The sequence below is a fragment of the Dermacentor andersoni genome, chromosome 5 (assembly GCF_023375885.2).
Source record: "Dermacentor andersoni chromosome 5, qqDerAnde1_hic_scaffold, whole genome shotgun sequence".
NCBI classification, from domain to species: Eukaryota; Metazoa; Arthropoda; class Arachnida; order Ixodida; family Ixodidae; genus Dermacentor; species Dermacentor andersoni.
The window spans coordinates 114092996-114119623 of NC_092818.1; the positions used below are offsets into that span (position 1 = coordinate 114092996).

At 45.9% G+C, this 26628-nt stretch overlaps 1 protein-coding gene across 1 annotated transcript in view; it reads left to right on the plus strand.

Moving 5' to 3' along the window:
- Positions 1-13559, plus strand: part of LOC126531064 (uncharacterized) — a 79905-nt gene extending 66346 nt beyond the window's left edge. The window contains exons 3-4 of the mRNA XM_050178449.2: positions 1187-1322; positions 11999-13559. Of these exons, the coding sequence (XP_050034406.1) occupies positions 1187-1322; positions 11999-12096 (234 nt within the window). The 3' untranslated portion in view covers positions 12097-13559. The remainder of the gene's footprint in view (positions 1-1186; positions 1323-11998) is intronic.
- The last annotated feature ends 13069 nt before the right edge of the window (positions 13560-26628 follow it).

The following is a 26628-nucleotide window of genomic DNA, read 5'->3' on the forward strand; positions in this document are numbered from 1 at the left end:
AGCGCAGACATACAATCACAGTTGGTCACTGTCGCCGCAGACTGTCACCGCACCGCAGAGTAGCACTTGCAGCACTATGAACATCTACAGCCGCTTGTCCAATTCTGTAGCCCTTAAATACTGCAACAGTGCTCTCGTCGCCCTCTGCTGCGATGGCAAGTGATGGCGGCATTTTAATATAACTTCCTCTGTTAGAGGTCTTCGGTCAAAGCGCCCTATCGCGTTTGCGAGCGATCGTCTCTGTAAATTTTAGCGAGGACAGTTGGAGCACAAAAGGTCACTGGGGGGGAAACACTCATTCCCACATTAAAGGGCACTGCTCACAACATGGGTGCTGGCTGCTTTACAATGATAGTACAGTTTTATCACACCATAAGGGTCAGCTAACCAGGGAAATAATAGAAGCCTTTCACATTCACAAGAGGGGAGAGGGTTTTATCAGTCAGCCATCTGTACATCTAAGCCATGGTGAGGTTGCCTTTTTGGAAGAACACTAAATGAAGAAAAAATTGTGTAATAAAAAAATGTTTGTTAGGGGTGCAACAAATACGATAAGATTGCACACCATGATAGACAGGTGCCATATCTTTGCCGCCCGAGTATGCGCGGGCAAATAAATAAAAAAATGCCTTTAATCTTGCCTTGATTATCTTTGACGCCTGAGGGTGCGCAGGTACATAAATATGAAGTATGTGTTCTGAGATGAAATAGCTGCGAGTGCAGCGAGTGTCGTCATTGCTTTTGTGTCTTCACGGTGTCCGTTTCAGTGTGCTGCTTCACTATCAAGGTATGATGATTAATCACCAACTAGCCAAACTTTCCACATTACTGAATGACGCCAGATCCAACGCATAGGCTGAAATCTAAGAGAAGGGAAGCTTTCGTGACGCTAATGTTTAAATTCTATAAAAAATTGGTAATATTTTGCACCACAATTGGCAGCGTAGAGATTACTGGGTCCAGCATAGGTATGGCAGCGGTCCAATTTGCTAGTGAACTATCTCCAGGGTCGACGCACGTTTTCTGTTTGACGGATACGCACAAAATCGGGGAATTCCGCCTTTAATGCTATCGCATCGAAACAGCGAAGCAAATGCGTTGTGCAATTTGCGCTTCTTAAAACTGCCGCGGCGAATACGCTTCTCCACGTTCACTTGTGTGTTTTTTTGTTGTTGTCCTCCCGCAGATGATTCGCTCTGTCAACGGCAGCGTGTTCATACGTGGTATGGATGCCGCATCGGAGGGCACGTATAAATGCGAAGTCTCCGCGGACGCACCCTCGTTCCAAACAATCTTCGCCGAGAAGATGATCAGGGTTGACTGTGAGTGTTTCAAGCAATTAACTTTTAGTGTGGTGGCATGGGTGGCAACTTTTTTTCTAATAACACACTGCTATGAGGACGACCTTGGAGCACACTGAGAGAAGCAAAGTGATACCGCGGAGAAAGACACACACTGGAAGGTCCGTATAGAGTTAATTCTTTACGTGCACAGATCTACGTTGGTGCTCTCTTCGTAATACCTGCTTTTTAACGAAATTTAAAGAATTCACTATTCTTTACTGATTCGTAGGCTCTTGGTTTACTGACTCTTAGGCCCTGACTCGTAGGCCCTGACTCGTAGGCCCTGTAGACGGTACTGGGAATTCTCCTGCGCTACATCTTGGCTTGAGCTTGAATGTTTCTTAAGAATGCTTGTTGGGAAAGTCCATAACGGGGAACACCAACAGCAAGATATCCAATGCAATAAAATATTTAATTCGTGACTCCCGCCGACTGAATTCATAACTTTGTTGTTATTGCATTTTCTTTTTTCTCGCACATTCTGGTAGCCTTTTCTATTTGTTTTCTTTATTGCATAGAAGTCGTCAACCACGTCTGACTCATGAATGAATCCCAGTTCTTATTTTCAGCTCTCATTTGGTCTGTTTATTGAGATTTAGGTCTATCCAGTTATTGTATATTTGTCTGTGCCGCTCGATTCCCAGCCTATCTTCCTTAATGCGTATAGGGCATAGTTGGACGTCATCATCATCACCACCAGCACGACAGCATTTTGTGGTCTTGTATTCAGCCTTCCTTCACGTAATGTATTAGCTTAGTTGTTACTGCAGGGGGCCATCAACTAGCCTACACGGCTCTTCTGTACTCCACAAACTAGAGTGAAAAATTGGCTGCGGCTTAGCTCAGCGAACCCTGGATATGCAAAGCGAAAGCTTGGTTTAGCCTGGATAAGTCTTGGTTTCACTTGCTTAGCCTTTAATTTAGCTGTAATTACTATACTAAGGTATACATTCATCGTTAAGCCAGGTATGACGGCTGTGCCTAGGTTGGTGGCTAGACGTGACTGTGATTAGGCTTGGATAGACATGCATCGTTCGACGGTGCGCCGCCTGTTGTGCCACAGGGAAAGCGCTTCTGCTAGACATGCAAAGAGACACCGCGAACGTGCGCAACGTCGAAGCACAAATGCACGGCGCGTGAACGTGGTCGCTACATTGATCTCGACGGTGTGACGCCTGTTGCATTCCGGACCCCATCCAGTGAAGCAGCTCGCCGAGTGATATCCTCGGGGCGGTGAGACGCCGCTTGGCGACGACGGCTCAAAGCCTCCCGCTCCCGCGAAACGCTCAGAGAAGACGGCCCGGCCTCGCTCTCATCCATGGCCAGGCTCGCACTGACTAGAGAGCACGGCACTCCGCTTAGCCAGGCGCGCTGCGAGTCACGTGGTCAGGTGGCGGTTAGCGCACGCGGCTGCATCGAAGCTCGGCGCGGCGAGTCACGTGATGCATTGCGAAGGCTGCGGCGCAGCTGCGGTCAAATGAAGGTCGCATTCCCAGTTTCGCCGACGAGGAAGCCGAGTTTCGCTCGACGAGGTTAGTAAAGCTTTCGCTTTAAAATCTAGGAAGCCCGAGTGTGATCACATCAGTAATGAGCCCTATGTATGCACGTGCGAATGTGCCTGTGCGAGTCTCACACGCAAGTTATGTCGAGGACGAATCCGGTGACAAGCACATCTTTCGAAGAAATTTTATTTCTTCACAATATTCAAGTGCTCTGTTGTTGGGTTACCTACATTCTTGCTGCATTACTGCTGCTACGTTAGTATGGCAGAGAAATATTTCATTGCTCGCATGACAACCTCGAGTTTCGTTCTCAGTAGTCCAGCTGTTGGGCTGGTTTTCAGTGAGACGAATTCGCACCCATATCAACTTCTCCAGAGAGGGCCGATGAAATGTTTTGTGGGAAGCGTTTTCGTATGTAGGTTTATTATTAAGCCAAGAATGCTGTGGAATATTATGTGGCTCGCATGTGCCTCTCTGCTTACGGTAGATAAAAACTGCTCAGCTCCTTGGCACCACAATGTCAATGGTCACCGTATACTTGATGCCCCGGCCTACTCAACCAGTTAGCCTAAGGAAATAGACTATTACACATCTGCATGTTTTCTCGCATTACGCGCACTGAGAGTAACTTCAAACGTTGCGATGATTATGCAGCTGTCGCGTCGAATTTGGATGCATCGGTTCAATTAGAGCAGGCGTCCCCAAACATTTTTGGTCGGAGAACCGATTGACGACCAGTGATGGTGCCGACGGCCGCAGAATAAAAAGCAAAATAAATATTAATGAATGTACATTTGGGTATAACGGTGCTGGGCGTTGACTAAAACATTTATACTAATTAATCAACATCTTTCTATAACTTCTTATTTCACCTTGCGGCAAACGTCCGGAAAAGTAGCGAACTAATTATTTTAGGATTCGAATTTCGCAATTACTGCCTAGTCTTCGTAGGTATATCAATTTAAAATATTAAACACCCGTGATGACCAACAAGCTTGTTGAGATATACAGGTAACACCCAGTTTCTTTGCTTGTTCGCAGTCATTTTATCTCCACCACGCAAATATCTATACATTGAGGTGGTCTAGAAAACGACAGATTTTTTTTTCAAAGGGTCTTTTGTTTTGCTGGTGTGTACCGCAACTCTGGTATTTCAAAGAATTCATGCAAACTTGGGTGCAATGTGTATACATTTCCGTAGTGTAGAAGCGTTGACCATTTGGTGTACCACTGTGAAGAAAAAAGCGAAATACACAGGACAGAAATGGCTCGTGCCGTTTCGTAACGCCATACTATGCTTTGTATTGCGCTACTTTATCCTTAGCAGTGTTTGCGCTTTATGAGTTTTCAGAAAAGACGACTGGGGCAATTTAGAGTACAAGCCTATTTAATTAACGTGAGACTTAACAACCTTAGGTGCCCAATTTCTTCACCCTTTCTGTTGCCTGTGACTGGTGCCATCGAGCCTTTATTGCGATATATTGCGATATCCTATTTATGAGCAGTAATTATTGTAGTCTCAGATACCCAGCTCACCTCTTGAAAATACGAGTTGCTTCAAGGAATGTGTTCAGGCGCGCACAAGCATTTTTAAACGGCACGCTAAATAAATGCTCTTTCGTGCTTGAACAGAAAACTTAACCACGTCTGAGCCACTATTTGAACACATATACACATATACACAGGTATCAGGAAAGGGAAAGCGAGGAGCAGGCTGGCAACTGCCACCGGAAGGGGCACAACGCCTGCCTACTCCTCTGAACGTTTGGTCCTGAATGAATGGGCCTGATCACGTTTAGATGCACAGCCACTGGGGTATACTCGAGTGCCGCACACCGCAGGCCAAGGAGATGATAGTTTCTCACTAGCGACATGCGCTGCGCACTGAAAGCTGGACAGTCAAATATAAGGTGCTGAAGTGTCTCGTAGCAGCCACAAGACGTACACAATGGGCTTTCCGCACGCCCTTGTCTGTATAAACGTTCGTGCACGTTCACGCAACCAACCCTCAGTTTGAGCAGTTGTGCTCTAGCGCGACGAGGCAAGCCTCGACCACGCACACGGGGCGGGAACGTTCCATTTGCGACGCGCTGATCTGGATGCTGCTTGAGTAGGTGGCGACGAATCAGCAGACGAGCGTCATCAAGCTTGCGCAAAATTTCTGGGCAGTCACAGTTGTTATGAACGCAACTTGAAGCGAGCCGATCAGCCTCTTCATTTCCGGCGATTCCTACGTGTGAAGGTATCCATTGAGCAACGAGAGATACCCCACGTGATGTAATTTTGCTCGCAGAGTCATTAATGCTGCGCACAAGTGGACACTCAAGCTCACTACATTGTAACCTGCTAAGGGCAGCACGGGAGTCCGTAAATATGATAACCTTCGATGTAATTAACTCCTCTTTCACGTATTTCAGTGCCACTAATACATCGCTAGAAAACACATCGAGCAATTTGTCAACCCCTAAAAAGTAAGCCTTTCATTACAGGTTCTGAAACCTGGTTAAAAAGAAAGACAATCTGAGGCAAGTGGTTTGAAGTTGTTTATACGGGAACATTATGACCACGTTGTATAGATGTGACACCAAACACGTCCATCATACAGGCCTTTTAGACCACGTAGAAACCTCATAGTATTGAGAAAGAGAACGGAAGATGAATCGAAGTGGCACATACGGCAACGACGTGCGACAGCGCAGAAACTATACGCCAAGCACATAAACACATGATACGGGAACCAAACGGCGCTCGTCCTGCCTAAGTCGCCCTTCATCGTTCATGTTTTTTTCGCTCTACCCTAGCTATGCACGACGCAGAATATGCATGAGGTTGAAAAGAAAATTTACCACAGTTACGAAGGCTTTAAATTTTTCACCAAAACGATCGAGACCCCTGACTACAGCGTACAATACATAAGATAAACACTTTACTATCAGAATGCCACCAGTCGTAGCGGTTACATATTGCAACGTGTTAAACAGAAGAAGCTGAATGACAAGACATGGAATGTGATAATCACACCAATAAATAAATCTCAAATATTATGGCATCTAACGAAATTCGACAGAGAAGATATTCCATACATTATCTTTGGTATATTTAAGTATTTTCAGTAATACCATACGTACAAATGGGAAATCATGTGACGACAGCGAAATACAGCACAATGCACTAAGCGACACTTACTATATTTGAAAGCTTGAAGATTGCGTTCCGTTGCCGTGGCGTAGGATGGGAGCTTATGTGAGTGGTCGACCTGATAGTTGGACCTGATTATATCAGTGAAATGCGGCGGCAAGTTTGATGGGTCAGTAATAAGCAGGGAACTCACGTGTTCGTCAGATAAATGAGCCGCGTATCTCGACTTTCCATTTTTCAATATGGATAAAGTTTGCTTACAAAGTAAGTAATGTCGAAAGTTGACATATACACAAGGGCAAATTTGTTTGAAAACAGTTCACTGCCTAGTAGTTTCTAGAAATTGGTTAGATTTTCTTCCTTCTAATAGCGCTTCAAAATGTCGTTTGACCATAGTTCAATTGTAATTGAAAAAAAAAAAAAAAAAACGTGGCAGTGCGTCCACCTCACAGCCTAATAGACTTTGGAACATCTCTAGTGCGCTTACAAAAATGTGTGTACAGATCACCGAGGATTCCTGTCACAAACAGGGTAAGGAAATTCCATATTGGTCTCCAGCCTAAGAATTTAGCAGCAACGGGAACTCTCCCATTTCCAGTTTTTCCTCTGCTTCTGCAAAAACGAAAAAAGAAAAAAAAAGAAAAAGAAAGAACGCCGTTTTGCGCTGGAGCCTTTGGTATGCATGTACAGGTCACAAATGAGGTGTGCATTTTCTTACAGATATACATTGAGTTTATTCATGTGGTCTGTTAGGTCGACGCAAAAGGCTAATTTCCAGAGCTACCCGTAACTGGATAGTAATGGCTCGGGGTGATCCTTCCGATCAAGGAACTTTTTAATTTTAACCTAAGGTTACCAGAGAGAGAGAGAAAGAAACGAGAGAGAGAGAGAGAAAGAGAGAGAGAGAGAGAAAGAGAGAGAGAGAGAGAGAGAAACAACTTTATTCGGTCCACTATAGACGTAAGCAAGCTCCACGTCACCTGGCTAGGCCCACTCGGGGACCATCAGGTGAAACCTGACGGCCCTCTCGCGAGCCCTCTGGACTGCCAGGATTTGAGAGGTCTGATCCTGGGCCTTAATTAACTTCATCATTTCCTCTTGAGTGAAAGGGGGACCGGCAGAGGCGCAGCCCCACAGGACATGTTCGAAGTCCGCATAATCACCACACAGAGGGCAGTCCGGGCTTGGGAAGCGTTCGGGGTACATTGTGTGCAGCGCCGCGGGGCTCGGGTAAGTGCTTGTTTGCAGAAGCCTTAGAGTGACTGCCTGGGCCCTGCACAGCGAGGAGTGCGGCGAAGGTAGGAGTCTTCTTGACATATAATTAAATTTGCAGATTTCGTTGTACGAGTAGAGAGGCTCGGGTCGCCCAGGAGAGGACGCGTTGCCCAGCGCACGGTCAGTCAAACCTCGTGCAGCCGAGTGCGCCTCCTCGTTGGGGTTGATCGAGGCACCCTCAATGGTTCCAAGGTGCGCAGGGAACCAGGCCAAAGAGTGATGTTTCATGTCTTTGGCACTTTGAATGATACGTAGGGCCTGGGGAGCCACCATTCCCATCTGAAAGGCCCTGACAGCGGCCTTGGAATCAGAATAAATCGTGTCGTGTACACTGTCCGTTAATGCAAGAGCAATAGCAACCTGCTCTGCAACGCTGGAATTAGAAGTGCGGACGGTAGCGCAGCTAAGGATTTTAGAATCACCGTCGATGACCACTGAGGAGAAGGCCTCTTCTTGAACATACGAAGCAGCGTCTACGAAGCATGTTCGGTCCTTGTTCAAGCGGGCACTGGCGAGCAGAGCTTTACCCCTGGCTCGTCTTCGTCCTTCGTTGTAGGTGGGATGCATATTTCGTAGCAACCGGTGTATGTAAATCTTGGACCTTACGTCGCTAGGCAGCTTCACAGCGTCGAGACTGACGACCGTGGGGTTACGTCCCAGCTTGCCAAGTATGGCTCGGCCCGCTGGCGTACCGGAAAGTCTGACAAACTGGGAAAATTCTTGGGCTTCAATGATTTCTTCGAACGTGTTGTGAATTCCCAAATTGAGGAGGTCTTTTGTGTGCGTTCGGATGGGAAGGCCGAGGGCAAGCTTGAAGACTCTTCTGATTAGGGCATTGATCTTGTTGCGCTCCGATACGAGCCAGTTGTGCATAGCCCCTGAATAAGCGAGGTGGCATAACACGAAGGCGCGGATAATCCGGATCAGATTGTCTTCCTTGATTCCGCGGTACCTGTTGGCGATTCTTCGGATCAGGCCGAGGGCGCTTTCGGTCTTGGAGCAAATGCGTTTGAGGGCGGCTCCATTGGCCCCGTTCGACTCGATGAACATTCCTAGGACCCTGATAGTGTCTACCCGCGGTACTGGGGAGCCCTTACCGGTGAGTAACGTAATGCGGCTCTCTGTTGCTGGCTTCCAGGACCGGTGTGAACCGCCTCTGGGCCTCTTCTTGTAGAGCAAGAGCTCGGATTTAGCGGGCGAGCACCTTAGCCCGGTGGGGATAAGATACCGCTCCGTCACATCGATGGCCTCTTGCAAAGCACCCTCGACCTGCCCTTCACATCCACTGGAGCACCAGATGGTGATGTCATCCGCGTAGATCGTGTGGTTAATGTTCGGGATTTTGTTCAAGGCCCTCGACAGGTTGATCAGGGAGATGTTGAACAGCGTCGGAGAGATCACTGCCCCCTGAGGTGTTCCCTTTGGCCCAAGCTGGATTTCGTGGGTCAAAAACTCGTCAATCTTGAGTCTAGTGGACCTTGAGGAAAGGAAGGAGCGCACGAAATTGTACGCCCGTTTGCCAACGTTACACTCTGTCAGGCTCTTGAGAATAAAGGCGTGCGATATGTTGTCAAAAGCCTTTTCCAGATCCAAGCCGAGAATTGCCTTAGTGTCGGCGGAGGTAGAGTCAATGATCTGGTGCTTGATCAGTCTCATGGCGTCCTGAGAGAGAGAAATGTTTTTCGCCACTCAGCCATCGAACGAACGTGTGATACATCAAATCCCTGAAATTAGGTTTTGCCTGCTTGCGAAATTCACCTGACTGGCGGTGACAGAACCCATGCGACCTGGTAAGACTAACACCGCAAATAAAAGGTATCAGAGAAAAATAGATGTTCACATATTTCCCACAGAGGGCATGCTGATTAATCACAGTAGTGCAATCACATGGCTTCTGCAGGAGCCGAAAACAGAAACGTCAATCGAAGGGCTTAAAAATAAAAGCGACGTTTCCGCATTAGAAGCGAAACAATTAGCGTTACATCAGCTATTCGATAAGTACAAGGAATATATTCACGCCTACACGGATGGTTCCGTAATCAAAGAAAGTGCGACTCCACCTTATGTTATACCGTCCTTACAGGTAGAGTACGCTTGTCGACCTGAACGCACGTCGTCGCCAACAATAGCGGAATTAGTGGCAATTCTCGAAGCCACCTATTTTATGAAGACATATGAGACACCAACAAAGGGGGTAATTTGCAGAGACTCCTTATCAGCTTTAGCATGTCTTGAATGTACTATGACGGCCACCCACACACATGAAAAGCAAACGCAGTACTGAGCAGTTTAACTGAGGGTAATGAAAGAAAGCATAAAGTGATATTACAGTGGGTCCCGGGACATGCTGGTACAGCCGGCAACGAATTAGCAGACTCGTTGGCGAAATGGGCCCGTAAATATGCAGAATTTAAACTCGGCCCTTTAATACAAATGGACACGAAACGCATATTGAGAGTACTAAAGAAGGACTTGTGTATGTGAAGCTGGTTTAGCGAAAATACTAGGGAATAAATTCTTTACGGAGTGGACCCTCAACTCAAACACCAACTGGATGAAGAACTTTCGAAAAGTACCCAGACACTAATTCATCGACTACGCCTTGGGACAGCATACACCAAACATCTCCTATATCGCATCATAAAATGGGCTTCTTCCCCGGCTTGGTCCTATGCTCATGGAGATGAGGATGCTCGCCACCTACTCCTCGAATGCACCCCATACGCAACGCAAAGACGGCAGCTAGAACAAGAGTTACACTCCATTGATCCTCACCGACCTTTCTAACTCGCTAAAATGCCGGGCACGTGGCCATCGAAAATAGCACCGCGAAAAGCATTCAACGCACTTGAGCATTATTACGAAGGGAAAGGCGTCCTTAAGAAGTACTAGATATCGCACTGAATAGTCACACGATGTTACTATAACTTGTTTACATTATTTGTAATTATTAGCGCTTGTATATTACGTGTTATGCTTTTTTTGTATTCTGCGTGCATTATTTTTGGCCCTTTTTAATTCTTCATGTGTTCATATGCTCATCGCAGTCTACATCACGGCCGCTTGTGTGTGTGTTTGTGACTTTGTTTACAGACTCATTGTGGTGCAACTTGCATCTGCCTTTTTCGTGGGTGTTGTGTGCTATGGATTTCTGACCCTATGACGTGGTTTATTTTATTTTTCTTACACATATCTTTATACTGTTGTTTCTGCTATGCGAAAAGGAGTAGCCGTCACCGTTATGAGATGTCTACGTTTATTTCGTTTGTTTTCATTTCAATAATAACAACAAAAAAAACATTGGATTTGAGAACCCGTCAACTTCACCAGCTTTTGTTATTTGCACTACCAGTCTTCTTTAAACTCTGGACATGTTGCGTGTTCTATCAATTGCGATGAAGCTTAGTTTGTCCCACTACAAGCTGTACGCAAGCACTATCTCTTCTAATAATTTAAACACATTGCACTCTTCTTTGGCACCAACTACCCAGCATGCTATGGACTGGAGAAATGAGCTTGACACTATATGTAATTTCGCGAGCAAAAAGGTAGCGATAGCACTCCCAGCGTGCCTTAGAAGTCGAAAAAGCTTCGGCGCGTCTCCTGGTTTGGTGGTAGGGACAGATCATTAGGAGCATAACGCGCTCCTTGTGGGATGGTCACATGAGGCCCCTGATTTTCCGGCGCTGCCTCGGATGAGGTGGCGTCGTGGCGTCATCTTGTAACTACAGTGAAACCGGCTACCGAGACAAAACGCAATATAGCAAGGTTACTTCAAGAAGCCCCACTCTAAGGTGAAGGCGCAGTAAACTTTCGCAGGGAATAACGGCATGCCTGTCTGGGGCCCTTTATCGGGTGGAACGCCAATGTCCGCGGGTCGGTTGGGAGGCCCGGCCAGCTGGTCCTAGTATGGAAACCTGAATCTCTGAATCTGACCAACAGAAAACCTTCAGCTCCTGTTTACACTAACCTTTTAATTGCGTGCTTGCATGTTTCTTTACACAGACAATTTTTAGTTGTAGCATTGTAGCCGGAAGCACTTTATCAATGTCGGGTGCATACAGCAAATAAATACAGGCTGGACTTCGGGGTTCCATCCAAAAGCGTAGTTCCGACCATGCATAATTAGTTGCACTCTTTAGTTGCAGCATACAAATGCCGGCCAATATTTCGCTCCTAGGCTTTTTGCGGACAGGTCTCGCACCCACGTCTACCTAGACAGAGACATTAGTGACTACACATCAATATTTGAAGGAGCGAATTGGCGTTTTTATAGGCGTTCCACGAACACACAAATATAGGGCGACTCATGTTAAGAAAGTGCTTAAGAAATTTACACTTTGATGCTAAAAGTATACGGCATGCACAAGTTGTCAGACTGAGCAAAGGTTCGGGTCAGCCTGATCAAATTTTGCACGCGCTTTTGAATGGTTCTCCTGAACGATAACGTGAATTAGTCTCCCTATCGGATGTTTCTGTTGAGGCGTGGCAACGAATGTACGTAAGTTTTGACAGGGTAATAAATCGCGTCTGTTGGTTCCGCTCTTTGATACCACCGTCTTTTGTCTCCTCGAGCGGAACGCAATGGGACGATGCGCTTCATTTAAACACCCTTCGCAGTTCTACCTAATAGTGCATGCACTAGCAGGTGCAAACAACTTCCACCATTTTTGTCGAACTCAACTATCTCTCCCACAATGAGTCTTTCTCAAAGTTCCTTTGCTTTTTGTCTTTATGCAGCCGGCTCCCCTAGTCAACTGAGGACATCCGGCCTCGCCTGGACACTCGTAGTCACCGTCGCATGTCTCACGTCGCTGCTTCGGTGGCGCGCCACGTGAAGTGAAACGCCCGCCCTAAAACCATCGCGTCGAGTGGCCGAAGCTGTTGCGGCAGGCAAGCCGGCAGACCAGCCACCGGCTCGCGCGTATTTCCAAGACGAGTTGAACGAAAGACTAAGCAGCGTGAAGTGCGCGCGGGGCGCGGACTGGCTCAGCAGCCGAGCAGCGCAAGTGCGAGCGGGTCACGTGGCACAGAGTTGAGTGCGATCACGCCCAGCGAGAAGCAAAGCTGTTTCCTGCCGACCCGGAAGGTGCGAGACTTTTCGATCGCGCGAGTCACACAGGAATTGGTTTCGGTGGGAGAGCTGGAGCAGCGAAGAAAAAAGAAAAGAAGGATGAGACTACGGACGAGGAAGGCCGAACAATGCAAGAAGAACTCTGTGCCGCCGTTATTCTATTGACAGTACGAGCCGCCCGAAACGCGCGCTCACTGTCGAAAACTGTTTGGTCTTGTTTTGCCTTGCCCGTGCTTCTTTGTATTTCAGGCTGCCTTTCTCTCAACCTCTCTGAACTCGCCCATGATGGCATTTTTCAGGTCTGCCATCTAACGTCGCTCGTTTTTTTTTTCACCTCCCTTGACCTAAAAGAAAAAAAAAAAAAGAGAGCTATCTGCATATTTTTTTTTTCTTTGATCTGTGACGACGACGTTGTTCTAGTCACTACATTAACATTGTGTTACTTTTGAGATCAAAAGACCATAGATGATTCAAAGGGAATAAGTTATTAATACAGAAGAATTTTGTGAGTGCCGGAGAATCAGTTCTCTGCTCACGGTGGATATTTTTCGTCGACAACAAAGTGGACTTGTTTAGCTTCTTACACTATTGCTAGAGACTCACTTTCAGTCGCTTGCGAAGTGAACATACTGAATGGTCATTAACTGAAAAGTCTCATTATACAACATAAAGACTAAGCACGTACCAGGGAGACTGCATTGAAAGGCTCGACAAAGGAGTAGCACCGACCGCAAGCGTATAACGCATTTTAGAAGCCGTGGTAAATGATTCTGAACCGGGTTACTTGTGCGATATCTTTCTGTGGACGTCCTTTTCTCCGTAATACAACCACAAAAATGAAGGACAAGGTTTAATTTCCAGCCATTTGGCTGCAGTACCTCTAGCTGCGTGTACAGTTTACAAACGGTACAAAGCTCGTTGTTGGTTTGCCGCTTGTTCGAGCTTAGCTCCACCTACACTTACATCTATGAAATAGGGCGTAAAAAAAATTGAACGCTTCTGAAGAAACGAGACGCGCAGTTAAGGTGTCTTTGGTTCATCCATTCAGAACTTGTATTGTGCTGTTCATGGAATGTTTGCTTGTGTAAATAGCATTAACAGCCAATGCTAAAATTCTGCTGTCCTCCAAATGAAGCGTTTAACTCCAATGAATGTTTCAACGATGAAATTAAAAGCAACCTTCACTTATTCCTTCGCACTTCAAATAAAAGCTCTATTGAAATTTGACTCTACCCTGTCCTGCCACTGTGTGTAAGTAGTAACTTCCTTGTCCTCTGTGCTACAATGTATTTTAGGCGAAGAGTCATGTTAGCGTTACACCGGCCACTGAGTCAGTGTCGACAACCGGCTTCTGCACTACACGCAGTTAACATGGTCATGTAGCCATGCTAAATGCAAGCGTGGTACTGAATGAATGGATTTCTAAATCATGAAGTTTAAAGGTCCTTAAGTTACTCCGAGAACTTCAGATGCGCAGTAGGAGGGGGGAGGCTTCGAAATAATTTTGACCCCGTGGGAATCTTTAACATGCATGCAAAGCACGGCACTGAAGCGCATTTGTATTTATTTCCCTTTGAAATGGGGCTACCCCGGCCGGGAGTCAAAATTGCGACGTTCTGCTCAGTGGCACACCGGCACAACTGGTGAACACCAGCGGGTAAACAATTGAGAAAACCCAATCATGATTAAAAACGCGCACTAACCTATTTCGACCCTGCATGTTGCAGATGTCCAATCTACTCCTACCGAGTGCTCCATCTTCATTTTTTCTTTTTTTTTCGCTTTTTTTTTCTGATACCAAATGCACTCGATGACCTAGTGCCGACGCACGGCCCTAGGGGTGTGCACGCGAGGGCCTAAAAAAAGGCATCACTAATTTAGTAAATAGAAATGTCAAGCGAAACCAGGGGCGCAGAACAATACAGAGGAAGGAAGACGAAAAGCGGGAAACGCAAACAGTGGTTCTTCAAAGATGTATAAATCAAGATGGCGGCATCAACGAATAGCTGCGATGGAGATAGTCACAGGAGGGGATCAGCTGAAGAAAGGTACCTCAGATTGGCGCGCGGCTGTCGGGAAGAGACTCGAGAGAAATCGGAATTGTCAATCGGTTCACTGTATCGCCTTGGAGTGTTTCGTGCGCGAGATTTCCGCCAATTCTGCAAAAGTACTTTATTTGTGAATAACGTATTCTTTAGCACAAATATTATTTCCCAGCGGCGTATGTCAAGGACGTAGATTGAGTAAGTGTAGGTAGCAGCAGATCTATGTGACGTTTCGTTCCTACGAGGACACTATATATATAAGACGGAGCTGTTCTGGCTCTACCTCAACTTCATCGGCGAAACCAAGCTTGAGTGCGAATGACGAGCTGTGTGGGCAGGATGGCAAGGTCAGGCGAGATGAATGGTGTACTGTGGAGGGTCAGCCTTGGTTTAATTTCATTAAGCCATTAGACCTCCCCGCGTGTTTTCTGAACGGCTTCAGACTGTACTGCACATGGTAAGCGGTGCTCGGCTGGAATGATTGCCGGCAGTTTTTTCAAGATTAGGTCCGCCTGCCTCTATCAACACCCGTCCTCCGTCCTCTGCCTCAGTGTCTCTTTACAACCACCATATCATTAAAACAGCACTGCTTCTTAAAAAGGCACGTGAACTGCCATGGTTGCTTAGTGGCTATGATGTTGGGCTGCGAAGCACGAGGTTGCGGGATTGAATCCCAGCCACGGCGGCCGCATTTCGATGGGGGTGAAATGTGAAAACACCCGTGCACTTAGAATTTGGTGAAGGTAAAAGATGCCCAGGTAGTCCAAATTTCTAGAGTCCCCCCAATATGGTTTGCCTTATAATCCGATCGTGGTTTTGGCACGTAAAACCTCATATTTTTTTTGAAAGTGGACGTGTTTCTACACTGCATGACGCAATTAGGAAGGGCCCCCGTGACAAGCGTAAAGTAAAGCGCAAGAGCACGGCCAAGAAAACAGTATACTGAAGGCGGGGACAGTAGACGCGAACTTATTATTACCGCGAGCCAGCTTATCAGTATCACCTGGATATTTATGTATTTATGTAGTTATTTAAGTATTTATTTATTTACTACGTGTATTTATTTACATACCTCAGATACTCTCCAGCGTTGGAGTATATTGGTCTGACGCAGACAAACTGCATAAGGTCTAGTATGATCGCAAGCCGACATGGCTGTTAAAAACGGCCCCTCTCAAAACACTGACGGAATCGAGGAAAGGATGATGAAGACTGTTAGACCATATGTTGCGCAATGTAGAAAACGTGACAGCGAATATGTGGAACACACTCTCGTTAAGACGAAGTGAAATCCATGACGGCCCTTCACGGATGCCTGTCTATGGGGTGTTGGGATATCTGCGTACCAGGTGGTATCTTTTTTTTATTATATTGTATATACGAGATGTTGTCGCCTTTAATTGACGGTGGCTGCTCCTTTTCACATAAGGATTAAAAAAAACGAATAAATCGTAACGAACACAGTGAAATCATAACAACACAAATTCCGGTAACATAAGTAGATAAACGTCACACTATAACTGAAAGACAGCTCTAAACCATAAAAACATAAAGTCCAGTCACGTAAGTAGACTAATGCTACACTGAAGCTGAAAGTCAACTCAGTAACACAGCAACACAAAGTTCAGTCACATATGTGTAATAAAGTAAACACCAAGTCCGCTCACTAAGCTAGACTAAAATAAGGGCACATAAGAAATCCCAGATTACAAAAGTTACAAAAAACGAGGCAGTGGATTGGCCAAAATCGGCTAAAAAAACATAGAATGTGCTATCACATTTAGACGCTCTATTTAAAAAAAATCCTTAAAGAAGTCGAGGAAGCATCTATCTTCCAGCGGAATGCCAGAGGCATTAAATCGCGCATTTCGGACCTTTGTCTTTTTGTTTCTAAGAACAAATTTCCAATAATCGTCATTTGTGAGCCAGACATTCAGAGCGCCATCCCCCTATCAGGATATGAAGCTTTCATATCTGCCACCTGTAGCGACCGCAGCAAAGTCATCGCTTACGTCAGACGCGATTTCACTTATGTTTTACACGCAGTGGCACCTGATGACGACAATCAGTACGTATGTTTGACTATAAAATGCAAGAACCTCGCACTAACGCCTACGAGTCGATTTGACAACGCAAGACTAAGTGCAATTTTAACAGCGACACCTAGACCATGGATTATTACCGGCGAGTTCAATGCGCATCATCCGCTATGGGGAAGCTTAAAGATGGATTGTCGAGGAAGACGTATACTATCACTCGCGTCGAACGATGAACTCTGCTGCGTAAATGATGGCAGTCCCACTTTTCTGCGGGGATGGACATACAGCTGCTGCCTCGATTTAACTTTTGTTTCAAGATGCCTCAGTGCCGATGTGAAATGGTTTACGGGCAACGAAACTCATGGTAGTGACCACGTTGCAACATACGTTAAGATCGACGGTACACGCAAGTCACACTCTACCATAGTTCTTCAACGCATCGACTGACCTAAATACACGTTGCACATGGAGAAGAATTGCGAAAAGATAGAGTACTGTCTATCTGGCAACATTGAGAAGCTAATTAACGACGCTGCTCAAGAAGCCGCAAGAGTTTTTAGGCCTATTACAAAATTTTCTGAATTCGAAGCAGAATTGGGGCGTCTTCGAGCGATTCGCCGTAGCGTGGAACAAGGTACAGGCGCACCAAGTCCATCTGTTACATAAGGGAGGAGAGATGCATACAGAAGAAGATCCAGCACCGGATCAATTCCCTGCAGTCTCTAAGATGGAAGACTTTCTGTGATTCCCTTGATCTACATAAACCCCTGTCACATATATGGAGAACGGTGCATGGTCTTCGAACATCACCGCAGCAACGCCACCCTTTCAAAGGCATGGCTCTCGGTCAAGGTCGCCGAGAGATCGACGTAGCGGAGGACGTCTGTTTGAAGGTTGCTGGTCTATCGTCCTCGTTCCCCACACGTGATCCCCATGACGTTCGAATCTCGGGGGATTCTCGTATGGACAATCTGTTTTCCATCGAGGAGTTGCAGGTGGCGTTGGCAGCGTGCAGACGTTCCTCATCGCCTGGGCCTGACGGGGTGACATACGCAGCTATCGGCAATCTTGGCCAAACAGCCGGGCATGCTCTTCTAGACATGTACAATAATTCATGGCGTGAAGGAGTGGTTCATGTTGCGTGGAAGTCCAGCCACCTCGTGCCTGTGCTCAAACCAGGTAAATCACTCCCAGACGTGGCGTCTTATAGTCCCATCGCTCTGGCCAGTTGTCTAGGAAAGGTGACGGAGGGGATGGTGCTGACACGTCTAGAGTAGTATTTAGAACACTACAACGTATACCCTGGCGCTATAGCAGGCTTCTGACGTGGACGCTCTTCTGTAGACAACATGATAGATCTTGTCTCGTCTGTTCAGCACGAAAAAAAGCCTAAGGAGACTGTCACTGGCGATGCTTCTGGACGTTAAAGGCGCTTATGATAACATAACCCATCGAGCCATCCTGGACACCTTGGGCGATGTCGGCTTAGGTGGCCTTCTTTTTCGATGGATTTTCAGCTAGTTGAAGGACCAGCTATTCTTTCTGCAAACAGAGGATGGTACGTCATCACAACACAACACCTACCGTGGCGTACCACAAGGCGGAGTCTTGAGCTCCCCTCTAACCTCGTGCTCATCGACCTGGTTCATACCCTTCCGCAATCCGTCCATGTGACAATCAATGCAGACGATATATGCATTTGGTCATCAGGAGCGACGCGTCCACAGATGCGCGCCAGACTTCAAAAACGGCCACAATAACATCAGGCTATCTTCGGGCACAAGGTCTGGAGGTGTCCTCCGAGAAGTGCTCTATGGTCGCTTTCACGCGCAAAGCAATGAAACCGTAAGTTGTCAGAATTAATGGACAGCATACTGTCTACGAGAAGGCGCACCGCTTTCTAGGATTCATAATAAATCGAGACCTCTCCTGAAGTCATCATATCTCCTAGACCTGCGCGCGCCAGGGGAGTATAAGATGGGCTGTTCACTATTGCGGAGAGGCAATTTTTATGCTTCAGCCTTCGAGGCCCCAACCCACGGGCCGCCCTGGGTCCAGCTTTGATCGCCCCGTTACCGCTTGGCTGCCCTGGAGATCCTGCACCGTCAGCTTTAATATAACCTCAGGTGCTCTCCTGAGGCCTCCGTTTGCCGGTTACATGTACCTTCCTGGAGCAGTGCTTGTAAAAAATTCAATCTATCGTCGCGATTAAAAAAAGCTACCCGCGACTTATACAACACCAGTCAGAGCCTTGCCCCTCCAGACACAGCGATCACTAAAATGGGGCGTCCGTGACCACGGCCTCAACGCGCTGGCAGCCAGCGGCGAAGCGTAAACAAACTGGACCGCAATCCGCAATGCCGGTATGCCTAGGGGACAAACGCCTGCAACATGCGTTGAGAAACGTCCTCCGTAGTTCTTAGGCAGACTTACATATTCAAGGAGAAAGGCCCCCAGACTCTCTCTCGCAGCCACTCTTACTCGCGCCTGCGCAAAAACGTCGAGCACCGTGAGAAACGCCACATGCAGCTGTACCTACTAGCAATTGTAGAAACGCTACCTGTATTGGATGGGACCGGTAGACCAACCTCCATGCCCTCCAGTCTGTGAAAGCTCAAGGTCTGCGAATTTGTATTGGCTTTCCCAGATGGGCATCCATGGCAGCAACAATAGCCATCGCGCATGACCACATCATCAATACGCATATTTAAGTCGACGCTTTAAGGATGCAGATCAGGCACTTCGCCCGACTTCTATCGCATCATCTCGCCTCAATTCCTGCCGCTCGACCTCGTTCAGCGTTTAGCAGGATTATTCCCGCCAACCATGGAACTTTACCGTAAACTTCACGCCTGCTCCGCGGCCATCTCTACCACTGTGGTGCCTCCATCCACTCCAGGCTCTTCTTGTTACTCCTGGTGTCGAAAAGAAAACTGAGATGTCAACTTTCACACTCGAACAAACCGTGTTTTCAGTGCTACATGGCAAGCACAGAGGACGCATCCGGGTTTACACGGATGATTCTTTCTCCTCTAAAAGTTCAGCTGGAGCCGTGGTAATTCTCGCAGAGTGTGTCACCATCAAATTCAAGACGTCTCACATTACATAATCGACGGCTGCACAACTTGTAGCTATCCGTGTTGCTTTGGAGTTTATTGGTCACAAATCATTACACTCATGGTCCATCTTTTGTGACTAGAGAGCGGCTCTCCAGTGCCTGCTGTCCCTTTTCAATCACGGACCTAACGTGCAATTAATTAGTCGCAGACATCCGACTACTGCACCATCACGCAAATAACAAGGGGCACAACATCATCTACGAATGGATACCGGGTCACTGCGGAATTTCGAGAAATCACAGCGCAGATGACGCTGCCCGATCGGCCTCCGATGGTGCCCATATTGTACCAATACCACTGTCAAGAACAGATGCAGCCAGAAGACAGCTCCGTCGCACGCGAGCATACGCAGAATATGTGGAACACCAATTAATTCACGAACGCACGTCTCCACAAATTGGATTCACGTCTGCAACTCCGTCTTCCACAAGGGTTAGGACGAGCGGAATCAACACTTCTGTGCCGCCTGCGGCTCGGCGTGGCATTCAAGAACTCCTATTCCTTCCGCACTGGAATGGTCGACAGCCCTACTTGCGACGCCTGCGGCTGCAAGGAGACGATCCAGCATCTTTTTTGTGACGGTTCCCGTTACAATGTGGCAAGAAAAGTGCTCGTGACCACGCTCGAAAAACTGGACCAATCGCCCCTTCACAGAACAAAAACTTCTGGACACTCGTCCAGATGGGCTTCGGAACTCAAGGGCTTAAGGGCTTTGCTGAAGTTTTTAAGGATATGCGAATTGTGCGACCGTCTTTGAATGATGTCGTGCGTAGCATCGCGTTACTGTCTGTATTTTTTCTTTTTTTTTCTTCTTTCTCTTTTTATTCCCTTTAAGCCTTTCCCCAGCCTAGGGTTGCCAGCCGGCACTTACACTGGCTAACCTCCCTGTCTTTCCTCCCTTTTTGTCTCTCTCTCTCTCTCTATTCAATACTTTCCGTGAATATTGCTCGCTTCTAGAAAGAGAGAAGGACGCACAGAAATCTAGGGAGGTTAACCAGAGGTAGTTCCGGTTGGCTACCCTTGCTCTAGAAATCTTTGAAGAGCCAGTAACGCTCGTCTTTGCAATGAATATGTTGGCTAAGGACCTCAGATCTTCCCGAGGCTGAAGGGCCTGTGATCTAAGGCCACTAAATCAAGTGCTTAGCGTTGTCTGTGTGTGTCGTGAAATGGACATTCTAGCAGAAGATGCTGTATATCTTCATCAGCGTGGCCACAAGTACATTCCGCTCTATCAGCTCTTGAAACTCTATGTATAAAGTGTTTTGTGTATGTGGTACCGAGACTCAGACGGTGAAACAACGTTTCAAAGGCTCTGGTTGTATTTAATCTGGACGGGATATTAAATTGAAGTGACGTGTCAATGTAAAAAAAAAAGGGAAGATTTTGACTTCTGATCAAACCATGTCACTTTGCAACGACGGGCTGATATCTGTCTTAGTATGCGGCGCAATTCGCCTTGTGTTAGAGGGAGAACATGTGTGGTGTTATTAACATGCGCTTGTCCAGCTTCGTTATCTGCTGCAACATTCCCAGAGATATTGCAGTGGCTTCGTATCCACTGGAACATTACTGTGCGATTTTCATCACTTGCTTTTGTGAGTTTTATAGGTACCTCGTTAAATAACGCTGATTTGAATTGCTGATATTACTATGAAGTGGAGACAAAGCTTCCTGCGAGTCACAAAGGATGACCCATTGTTCCCCTTTTTGCATTGAATTTATGTAGCGTAGCAAAGACAATATTGCAAAAAGCTCTGCTGTTGTTGATGACGTCGTGTGAGGTAGTTTAAATGTTTGTATTTGTTTCCATTCTGGAATGACAAAGGCAGCTGTAGAAGAATTTGTTCGGCAAGAAACATCTGTATACGCTTGAATACAGGCAGGGTATCGAAAATATATTTAGTATAACGCCAGTTGGGCTGCTGGCATAAATATATCTCGTTGTCGAATAATTTCCTCAACGAAAAGCTCAATTTTCGGAACAGCGAGTCGCCATGGAGGGTAAGAGATATCTAAGAACCGAAATTCATGATGCTGTAGAAAATCTTTGTGCACCTGAATCACCGATTTGATGTTCGCCCCGTCTCTCTCGATTAGTGCACATGCTTGCGAGTGCCTTTTGTGCTGCACTGAAACGCGAAAGTAGTGTCGACAGGTTTAAACCATCCTCATAATAGGAAATGGGGGATCGTGTGCCTCCACAATTACTAAGAAACTTGAGGTTGCTTGAGGAACGCCTAAGCCAACTCTAAGGCTCCTAGCTATTAATCGTTGGAGTCTCCCTTCAGATGAACGGGATATTTCATGCAGAACAGGTGAAGAATATGCTATCTTTTGCTTTATAAGTACATTATATACTACTAGTAAGGACAAAACCGACCCTACCTATGTCGTGCCTGCTACGCTTCGAAGAAAATTTATTAATGAGTTTATTTTTTCGTCGTGGGTTTTAGTGTGAGAATTCCAAGAAAGTTGCCTGTCTAGTATAACCGCCATAAATTTGTGTTCTTTCAGCATGTCTAAAGGTTGTCCCTCAAGGTACAGCTGAAAATCCTTTAGATGTCCTGTGGAGGAAGGCAAAACAGCCGTCTTACTGTAAGACAGATTCCTCTTTCCTTTAAGTATTTGTCCACAACATTTAGGCCTCCTACAAAGTTGATTGAACAAGGCTGGCACTTGAACCAGAGGCCCCAAGTGCAAACATCTTCCGTATATATAGAGCAGTGTAGTGCAGGTGGAAATCTCCGCGGTAAATCCGCCATCGCACAATTTAAGAGAAACGGACTTAATACACTGCCTTGTGGGGCTCCTTGAATAATATTATGAGAGGAACTTTTCCCTTAATTTGTTTGAATAAATATTGACCTGCCGTTCAAGAAGTTGGATATACACCGTAGCGCCCTGTCAGAGACTCCCAGTTCAAGCAGGCTACATTGTATATGAGCATGGCTGACTGCGTCGAAGGCTCGTTTAATGTCTGAAAAACCGCTACTGCGACATTTCCCCTAGCTCGTTCGTGTTCAACATACGTAACGATATCCAAATTGCATCCATAGTGCATCGCCGCCTTCAAAATCCTGTCATGTGATCGGGAAGTACTTCTGCTTGCTCACACCACCATTGCAGCCAAGTGTCAATTATTTTCTCCATGACCTTGCATAAACATCTAATCAGACTCACAGGACGAAAAGATTCAAGAGAAAGAGGTGTTTTGCCAGGCTTCAGTATAGGTATCACACGTGCCGTTTTCCAAGAGTCAGGGAAAGGCTCCTTTTTCCACAAGCCATTGAGTAATTCCAAAAGTGCCAAACGGCCATTAGGTCCCATGTTTTGCAACATACCGTATGTAATGAAGTCTAGACCTGCAGCAGTCTTTGTCTTACAAGACGCAAGCGCACGTTTTAGCTCCATCACAGAGAATTCATAGTCTAATTGTACATGCCACGTCTGAAAACACGCAAGAACTTTATGGTTTGCCATTTCAACCGAACATTGAAACTCAGCACTAGTAATAGATACGCTAGTTCTAGCTATAACTTTGCAGAATTCCTCAACAATCACTAATTCTGAAGTATCCTTGGCTATTGCGAGAGAACGAAATGGTTGTGTTTTAGCGACAGGGCCACTTAATGCACGAATAGTCATCCATACTCGTGGAATTGGTGTCAGGGGAGACAACTCGTTGCAAAACTCACGCCATCTTTTTACCCCTAATTTTTGCAGTCGTCTCCGCATGACTGAGTGGATTTGCTGCGAATTTCTATATGTTTCTATTTTCCGCTCCTGCGACAAGCAATTTCTGCGCTCTTTCTTACAGCTCTCAAACGTTCATATTCTTCGTCAACTGATGTGTACTCGTCAGGAATGGGCATTTCTTTCTTACAAATTTTCATTGTTCATTGTATCGTTGATGTGAGTTTTTTTACGTCAGCATCACAATCCACCCGACTGGACAAGTGTTGACGAAAGAGCTGCCAGTTTGTTACATCCACGTATCTTCATTTTGCAGCACTTTTTAAACCCGGATGTGATATAAGAATTGGCAAGTGATCGCTTCCACGTGTTTCTGCGTCTGTTGTCCACCCACCGTCGGTAACAAGATCATGAGAACACAGTGGTACGTCTATGGAACTGGCGCAGCGATATCACCGCATAAATGTGATCGATCCATCATTCAACACTGGCATATTGCATCTTTCTGCGGCTCATTGAACGATATTCCCACGGGCATCACAGTGATTACTCCCCCATGTTTTACGGTGTGTGCGTTAATGTCCCCACATATCATAATGTTTGGTCCTCTGATGCTAAAAATATTTACCAAATTGTCAATCGTAATACGTCTCGATGCTTGCAGGTGTATGCCTACGACTGTTATAATAGTTTTGCGAGACATACTTTGCAGGCTACACATTCAGGAAAATCTGTACTGCTTGATTGAATGATGTGAGAGGCCAAATCTTTTCGAACGCAAAGCATTGTTCTACTGTTTTCAGCTGGACGAGAGGATTTATGTATTATGTAATTAGCAAGACGGAAATCATGACGTACTCCAGCCTCTTGTATGCACAGCACAGGGAACTGTATTGCGGAACTAATTTGCGAAAATCAGCAGATTTGAATCGAAGGCTATTAGCGTTCCACTGAAATATTGCGACATTTTCATAACGACTATTCAGGACTGCCATCCAGTAGCACTGATGTGGACAGCTGGCTCATTAATGGCTCCATAGACAACAGTGCCTTCACCTCTGGCAGCTTGTTCGCCTGAGGTAGAGCTGTGACAATTGATCGAACTGCATCAAACAGCATGCGTAGCATCATGTGCCCAACACTGAGTGGCGCGGTGTTACCCTGGAATGCCAATTTTCCAGTCACCGTCTGAGGTGATCACTGAGGGCTGTTCTGAGAAAGTCGCTGAGGTTGTCCTAGGTTAGGTCGCTGATATTGTTGGGGTGTGTGGCCTTCAGTGGACGTAGCAGAATGATGGCTCCGCTGTCTCTGAGGCCCTTGCGCAGTATGCTGCTTTAATGGCGACGAATACGATGATGCTTTTAATTTTTGTTCAACTGATGTAGACTGGCGATTATTCGCTGGGCTCACTGCATCAAGATTCGGAAGGGGTTCCTCGTGTCGTGGTTTCTTCCCATGAATTAATTCATGTTTGCGTGGCATGGACGCAGCCTTGTTCTGTGGACATCCTGAGAAAGAAGCCGTATGATCACCCGCACAGTTTGCACATTTAGGCTGTCTCACAGACTTGCATTCAGCATGCTCATGGTTCTCAGAGCAGATTTTACATCGACGCGTCCCACGACAGCTTTTGGCCAGGTGTGCAAACATCTGACAGTTATAGCACCTCGAGGCAGGACCAAGGTATTCCTCCACCAGGTGGCTGGTAAAGCAAGTGGCGTACCATCTCTGAAGTGAAGGATTACACTGTGCAAAGAGCGCGATTCAACTGTACCATCTTCCAGACGGTAGTATCTTGCATGTCGGTGGACTGATATTACTCCAAAATCTTTCAAAAAGTATCCTACAAGAAGCGGAGACAGAAAGAAGAAAACACAAATGTTAACTACTAAAAATTATTTTGCGGAAACCAATGCACATCGACGACGCTCACAAGTGAAAGAGGAAAAAAAAAAGCATAGTAGTGTAGCCAAGCGGGTTAACTGGCTTAAAGTAAGCTAGTAAGCTTAAAGTAAGCTCCCTCTTCTTTGTAATGTTCTACGCGTTAACAAATTAGCATTCTGAAATGTTGCTGATTGACCGTTTGACAAAAAAAATTGTTGAGCAAATCTTCGCCGTTTAGCAATATAAGCCTAATCAAATTTTCATGAAGTGAAATAAATGTAGAGCAGAAATGCACGCGTGTGATTGTTGCAAAACGCTAGCTAGTTGCCAAGGAAACATTTTCAAGTCCCTTCTTACTCCATATAATTAGAAGGAGATAAGCGACGTGCTTCAATAACTCGCCGTGTCGTTGGGGCAGCGTCTGAACCGGAGCCACTGGGACAATTTCCCGATAAGTTAGTTATTGCTTGCTAGACACACGAAAACTTGAAGATAAGGATAATTATTCATATCGCGCGCAGGAGACAGGAGGACACTAAGAATAGTTTACAGTGAAATAGTCGATAACAGTATAACTGTACATTTGCCAGTGAGATCGCAGTTATAATTTTATGTGCTGAAAAAGTAAGAAAAATATCAATAAACAGGGATGTTCGATAAGCTGCAAGTTTGAAATTTGAAAGAAAATACGATGCAGCAGAAAAAGGAAGCACTAAAAGAATGCTCATTCTGTAATTCAGTTACACGAATGCGTGCGTATTTTTTTTGTCGACGTTATTCCATAGCCTTGTGAGGCATAATCATAATTGTCGTTTTCGTAATCTGGAGGCTCGCTCCCGCAACTGAGATAACAGCGCGGGCTTCGAGTTCAACCTAACGATTTCTTCTATCAGCCTCCGTGCGTGTGAAAAAAAAATGCAAATGTAGCTTTCAATTCCTTAAAATATGATGTTCAGGGAATGTTGATGACTGCTGCTTTATATCTACGTTTCTGTGTCCTACTTTCTTTTGTCCGTGTCTCTGTCATTTGTTTATTTCCTCTGTTCTTTCCTATTTATTTGTTTCCTATCTTCTCGTCTTCTATTTTTATTCCCTCCACCCTAAAGAGTTGGCAAGCGTTGTGCCCTTCTCGCCGGCGGTTGTCAGCTTGCTCCCTTCCCGTTTCCTTTGTGTGCTTGTATGTTTCCATACATAATAATAATAATAATAATAATAATAATAATAATAATAATAATAATAATAATAATAATAATAATAATAATAATAATATTAATAATAATAATTTATTTTTATATATGGCTACTTCTATGTGTAACGGCAAACGCTTTATGTGGAATCCTTTCCCGTCCGAGTACACGTGGAATGCTCCGTACGGCATAACCGCTGGCTTTCTTGTACTAGATACGGCGTTCAGTTACCCTGCTAATCACGCAATGAGTGGATTTGCACGAACGCTCTTTATGTCCAGGACTAAGAAACTACTTTCGGCTCCTTCCAATGGCTAACGCCTCCCCAT